This window comes from Microtus ochrogaster, chromosome 17, assembly GCF_000317375.1.
Source record: "Microtus ochrogaster isolate Prairie Vole_2 chromosome 17, MicOch1.0, whole genome shotgun sequence".
NCBI classification, from domain to species: domain Eukaryota; kingdom Metazoa; phylum Chordata; class Mammalia; order Rodentia; family Cricetidae; genus Microtus; species Microtus ochrogaster.
This window is the reverse complement of record NC_022019.1, coordinates 830,574-837,267: the sequence shown is the minus strand read 5'-3', so window position 1 is coordinate 837,267 and position 6,694 is coordinate 830,574. Positions and strand designations below refer to the sequence as shown.

Sequence of the window (6,694 nt, the reverse complement as noted above, 5' to 3'; positions counted from 1 at the left end):
TGCTCTTAACCGCTGAGCCATCTCTCGTTTTAAAACAAAGGTTTTGAATTAGAAACGTGTACTCTGCCTGTTTAAATAATTAAATTGAGTCAGTCACTTTTCACAGTAAATGGTATATTCTGTCACTTGAGATAACATCCTAAATAGGAAACATTTGTTCCAGTCAGACATTAGCAGTTTTAATGGCTTAGGGTTTTTTCCTTCGGTAGTGCATGTTATTTATTCATTGGTTTATGTTTTATAGCTATGACTATTTGCCTTCTGTCTTAAAGCCTTTTAATTCTCCCATTGATGTACATGAAAGAATCATTTGTAATGTTTCTGTTTCCTTGATGCAGACGATACCCTACTGTTGAAAAGCGAGCCAAAATCTTCAATGGAGTGAGTTATGTTCCTGTACCCGAAGATGGTCCCTTCCTGAAGGCATTACTCTTCCAACTGAGATTATCGGGTGATGATAAAGACTTCGTGGAGAGGCGTGATAGCTGCTCACACACCAACAAATCACCCGTCTATGGACTTTCAGTAGGCGGTGAAGAACTCTGGCCAGTCATTGCTTTTCTGAGGAACGATATGATTTATGCAAGTGTTCCACTGGTTGAACAAGCTCTATCCCCCCGCCCATCTGTAGTTAGTGTTAGTGGAGTCTCACAAGGCTTGGAACTGCTTTTCGGGATACAGGATTTTCTTTACTCCTCAAGTCAGAAAAGTGACACAGACCTAAACACAAAGTTGAGTCAGTTGCCTGACCTGCTTCTGCAGGCTTGTCCTTTGGGTACTCTGTTGGACACTAACTTGCAGAATTCACTGAATAGTACTAATTTCTCATCTGTGACTCAGCCACACAAACAGCCAGCATGGAAAGTTGGAGCATACAAAGGAAAGCCTCAGATTTCTATTTCTATCACTGAAAAAGTGCAGTGCATGCAGTATGGTAAACAGGACGCAGCGGACACGTGGCAAGTTGTTGGGACAGTCACTTGCAAGGTGAGCTTTTCTCCAGGATTTGCTTTGTCACATCATTTAACACTGAAGAACAGGAAATTTTGCACCTTTTCTTGTACAGTTTTAAAAGTTGTGATTGTTATCCTTAGCAGCAGCCATGAAATTTTGTCTCTGTATTTTTTACAAATTGTTCACTTAATGACTATTCTGTAATGAATTATCTCATTGCTCTAAAATAGACATTATCTTAATAGTTTCCGTGGGTCACAACTTTAGGAGCAGCTTTGCTGGGAATCTTCAGTAGAGAATCTCATGAGCCTCTAGTCAGCGTGTTGGTTGGAGCTCTTATCATCTGAAGATCTGTCTGGGGCTTGCATATCTGCTTGCAACATGACTCTCATGACTGGCAAGTCAGTGTGGGCTGATGGGAGGAGGCCCTGTCCCCACTTCACATGTCTGCACTGGCTGCTTGAGTGTCCTCACCACTTGATGGCTGTCCTCTGTCAGATCAGATAGCGTGTGCTTGTGTGTGTGTGAAAGAGAGGTGGATTCAAGCTATGGTTCTCACGACGCACTCTGAAAAGCCACGGCATCATTTCTACTACGTTCTGTTGGTTAGATGCAAAGCCGATCACTAAGTCTGGTTACATGAGGACATACAGAATCAAATCCACCTCCGGAAAAGAGGTGTTTGGGACACCTTGTGAATATCCTTTAGCACCATCTCACTTCCATTTCTCTAGGAGAACTGACAAGTCCTCTGACTTCACATCAAATAACAAGAGGGTGCTTATTTTATTTAAATAGCTCAATGATAGAGTTATCTGTCTTAAAGTTAGAAAATGGGGACAGTGGAAACATCAGTACAGATAGCAATGATTAACATCAGGTTGAATAATAATCAACAAAGTCCTCCAATTAAACACTACGTTTATGTATTAATAGTATGTTCAAATATCTTTTTTGGTCCTTTATTTTATATATTTTGTAAATTTAACATTTAGTTACTATATATAAATCCTATGAATAAAGTATATTTTAAGAACAGAATTAGATACAGAAATTGACTCTTTTTTCTAATTAAAATAACCAAAAGTTTTGTCTATGCTAAAAGTTTCTGTTCTGTTCAAAATTGCATTCAAATTGTTCATCCTATTAGGAAGAGAAGCTTGAAAAATCATGGGCTGTGTCATTCATCACTCGTAAGGTGCTGAGTCTTTTCCTTGTGAGTTCAGTGCAATAAAAATTAGAAAAGGCTGCTGTTCTTCCTCCTGGATGTTACACATATTGTGATTAACATAATGTGTACATTTCTCTGCTCATTGTTAAGCTGACCCTAGTTTCTTGTTTGTGGGAAATATGAGTTACTGCCTTCGCCCTAGTTCAAATGACTATAATGAAAATGTTTTTTAAATAAAGGAGGGCTGGTGAGGTGGCTCAGCCGGTACAGGTACTTTTCTCCATCCTGACAGTCTGAGTTCCGCTGCCAGCTCTCATGTGGTGAGAGAGCCAACTCTCACAAGTTGTCCCCTGGCCTCCACACATGTGTTGTAGCATACTGGCTGGTACAATATGTACACACACACATGCTCATATCCACTAAAATAAACCAATGCAATTTTCTAGAAGGTGCTTTAAAGTGGGGAGGGATAATGGCGTATACCTCAACCTAATGGTAAATGTTTGTCTGAGGCTGTCCATTACCTCTAAATGACCTGTGTCGTTACAAAGTCACCTAACTTTGTAAATCTCTTATAATTTTAAAATAAGATAGCCTTCTATGTGTCTTCTTCTCAGGTCCAGATTTATATATGCCAAAGGATTTTTAAAAAGCATATAGAGATTCCTTCTAGAATGGCGGTCCTCATCCTGTACTTACGGTATTTTAAGTGACTGGACAGCAGAAGTTGTGACAGTTTCTGTAATGGTGCAGTTTCTTCAATCTCATTGCGAATTATACACTGCTAGGGAAAAAATTAATGAACGTAAATGATGCTTTACTCTTAAATATCTGGGTGTTTATTATCTCAATAAATAACAAAATCAAGACTTTTATTCTTGCTAATCTACAAATGTAATATAACACCTATTTTTAAATTAAAATTTGAAATTTGATGTAATTGTCACCAAGTAGGAAAAAAAGACTTTTCTAAGCTACTAATTGTCCCCCAGCACAGTTCAGAATGCCTGCCTACTGTTGAAGCAGATACACTATGAATTCCTATGTGTTAAATGGTAGATCAGATATTACACAGTGAGATGGCTCAGTGGTCAAGAGCAGGTACTGCTCCTGCAGAGGATCTGAGTTTGGTTCCTAACACCCACATGGTGGCTCACAACTGTCGAATTGCCATTCCTGGGCATCTGACACCTCCTCTGTCCTCTGTGGGCTCCTGCTTACATGTGATGCACATGCATGCACCCTGGCGAATACACATAGCATAAAATTAAACAGGTATATGAAACATTTCAAAGTGAAAGATTTTATATTGATATTGGGGAAGAAATAAGGTTGAAGATTAGAAAAGGGCATGAAATAGAAGCAGTTAAAACTGCTCTCCTGTGAATAGCAATGGATGAGTGTGTGAGGAAGCACAGAGCAGCTCTTGCTGAGAAAGGCTCGAAGCTGCCAGAGGGGAACAAATAGGAGCACAGATCACATGGTGACTAGCGGTGACTGCGTGTGCAGACTGCGTGTGGCATCTGACCTGAGCACTCTGCTAAACGCCTTGTGTGTCTAATCAAACATGTTTCGTTTGGCTAATTGGATCCAGCACTTTACAAACTGAATAAGGGCTGGAGGGATGGCTCAGCAAACAGGAGTACTTACTGCTCTTGCAGAGAAAGGTCTGGTTCTCAGTGCCCACAGCAGGCAGTCCACAGCTAACTGCTTGTAACTCCAGCTCCAGCGGGTCCATTGTCTTCTGATTCTGGCTTCCACAGACACAGTACTCATTGTGCATATCTGCACATAGACATAATTCAAACTAAAATAAGAAGTAAATGTCAAGTTAGAATTAAGGTTCAAGGAAGGCCCCAAGTACACTCTCTCTCTACGCCCACATTTATACACACACAAGTAAGGTGTGTTGGCGTAGGCTTATGAAGTAAAGACATTGAGACTCAAGTATCAGAGGAGCTGGGGAATGAATCTTTTCTTTTGATTACAGAAACAAGTCAGTCAAGACTTCATTCTGGAGACTGGACTAGGTAGAGGAGTTGACAGAGAACTGCGTGTCAGTGTGTTGAACCTCAAAGCTGGGATTTAAGGAGAGGGCTGGGAAAGTGCTCTGTCATCTGGGATTTAAGGAGAGGGCTGTAAAACTACTCTATCATCTGGGATTTAAGGAGAGGGCTGGGAAAGTGCTCTGTCATCTGGCCCTGGTAGTCATAACATAGAAGCTCATGGAAAGACCTATGGAGCTGTCTTCCCTCCCTTCCCTGACCTCCCAAGGATAATGAAATCCTTCATGGTTATCCTACCATGGGCAAGCCAACTCAGTCCCATAAAAAAAGATCCAGTGTCTCCATGCTGAAGCACACTGTTAGGCGATGCAGTGCAAGGCTTACACAATCAAAATGAACTAGGCACAGAGAATGCAAGGCTTTCTTCTAAACCTTTATTTGTGTGTGTGTGGGTTATGAGTGTGGGTGTACATGTCTCAGCACACAAGTAGAGGTCAGAGGACAATTTGGGGGAGTTGGTCCTCTCCTTCTACCATGTGGGTCCTGGGGATCAAACTCAGACTGCCAAGCTTGCCTGAAAGTGCCTTCCCCCGGAAAGTGATGGCTCCTGACTAAGTAAAATACTGTATCTGGAGAAAGCACGCCGGCAAGGACCAGCGGGTGTTAGGTGCACATGGAAGGACAAGATGGTGTGGTTTATTCAGAAAGAATGCAGAATTTTTATACGTTTGCAGTGTAATTAAGGGATAGAACACTAGAGTTAGATGGGAACCAAATGATGGGAGGCATAAATGTTTACCAAGTGAAAGAGGAGCCATTGAAATGTCTGAGTCTGCAGTCAGTGTGCTGGAGGGCTCGAGCAGTGCTTCTCAAACTTCCTAACGCTGTGTGCCACCCTTTCATACAGTTCCTGTGGGGGCCCCTCTCCCGCAACCATGGTTTCCATTGCTACCTCACTAATTTTGCTACTATTATGAATTGTACTCATTGGATCTGATATGTACGACCCCTGTAAAACAGTTGTTCAGCCCCCAAGGGTGTCATGTCCCACAGTTTGAGAAGCACTGGACTAGAGGGAAACAAGTCACATTGAGCTAGTAAACAGTAACATTGTTAAGGGCCTGGTTGCCGGGGTCCTGAGAGAAACCAGTAGATTTGAACTAGCTGTTGTAGGGGCTTAAAGGAGAGCCAAGGGGTCAGTGAAGACTCTCTGACGACTGGCTTGGCTAACTATCAAATTGCTAATCAGAAAACAGAGCAAAGAGAATAATGCATAGGGAAAAGATACATTGGGAGAAGTGACTTGAATTCAGAAAAGCCTCAGGTAGGCTGCACTGCTGAAAGACCTTGGTCATTCTTGTTTCTGCTTGCATTCCAGTGTGACTTGGAAGGAATCATGCCAAATGTTACCATCAGCTTGAATCTCCCCACCAATGGATCTCCACTTCAAGATATTATCGTTCATCCTTGTGTGACTTCTCTTGATTCAGCCATTCTGACCGCTAGTAGCATTGATACAATGGACGATTCTGCGTTTAGTGGGCCTTATAAATTCCCGTTCTCTCCGCCTTTAGAGTCATTCAGCTTATGCCACTACACTTCTCCGGTAAATCACCTTGGCACAGTTGAGACTCTGCTGACACACTGGTGAATGCTCCTGGATGGAAATTTTTCATGAGTTATTTACAGGACAGGAAGGGGTGGATAAGATAAAAGTTCACGTCTTTGAATAGGCTACCTCTTATCTCTAATGTCTATAACAGCATTAACTTTCACAGTCAGTGAAGTTTTTTCTTTTTAATCTTTAACTAAGAATCCCAGATCACAGGATGGACCCTGATGTGATTTAGTCATGGTTTTAAATGCAAACATGAAATAACTGGCAGGCAGTCTTAGCTAAGCAAACGGGTATTTGTAGCTGTTTGTGCTCACTGTGTGCGCTGTGTGTCACTGTCCTAGGCACTTGGGTCTTTTTCTCTAGTGATTCCAACAAACCTTAAAGTAGATGGTATTGTGTCCATTTTATAGATGGTGAGAGTCTTAGAGAAGTTAAATGACTGATAAGTGGCAGAGCCTGGGTTTGAACCCAGGTCTTCCAAATTCCCAAAGCCTGGCATGTTTTTACTATGTTGTGTCAATTGTCTCTATTTCTAATTATCAGCCAGTTAGATTCGAAAACCCTGCTCCAGACAGATTGACTAGAAGAAATTTATCTTGAAGGATTCTCGTTATCATTCAAGAAATAGATGTGGGCTACCTGAGAGTTATAAGCAAAGCTACGACAGTCTCCCTTGTCTTGCCTCTCCTTCCCAGGGTTCCCTGTCTTTTGGGTCTGCTCGCACATGCTCTACCTACATAAAAGAGAGACTTCCCTGTGTCTTGCGTAAATGTACCAATAAGATGTCTTGCTCACACCGGCATGCAGGCAGTTTCCTCTTCAGTCAGTCATTAATGCCCAGCTAAGCTATTGCTGAGCTGGGGGCTGGAGAGGCGAAACAGTAGTCACGGGACAGGAAGGGAGCGTTTGACCTGTGGGCAGAGCAGTTAGCAGTGTGTGTGGAGA

General features: G+C 42.1%; 1 protein-coding gene across 1 annotated transcript in view; it reads left to right on the top strand.

Annotated features, from left to right (window-relative positions):
- Ap5m1 (adaptor related protein complex 5 subunit mu 1) overlaps nt 1-6,694 on the top strand; it is a 29,962-nt gene that overhangs the window by 13,733 nt on the left and 9,535 nt on the right. Inside the window, exons 2-3 of the mRNA XM_005355350.2 lie at nt 339-987; nt 5,510-5,737. Coding sequence (XP_005355407.1) covers nt 339-987; nt 5,510-5,737 — 877 coding nt within the window. The remainder of the gene's footprint in view (nt 1-338; nt 988-5,509; nt 5,738-6,694) is intronic.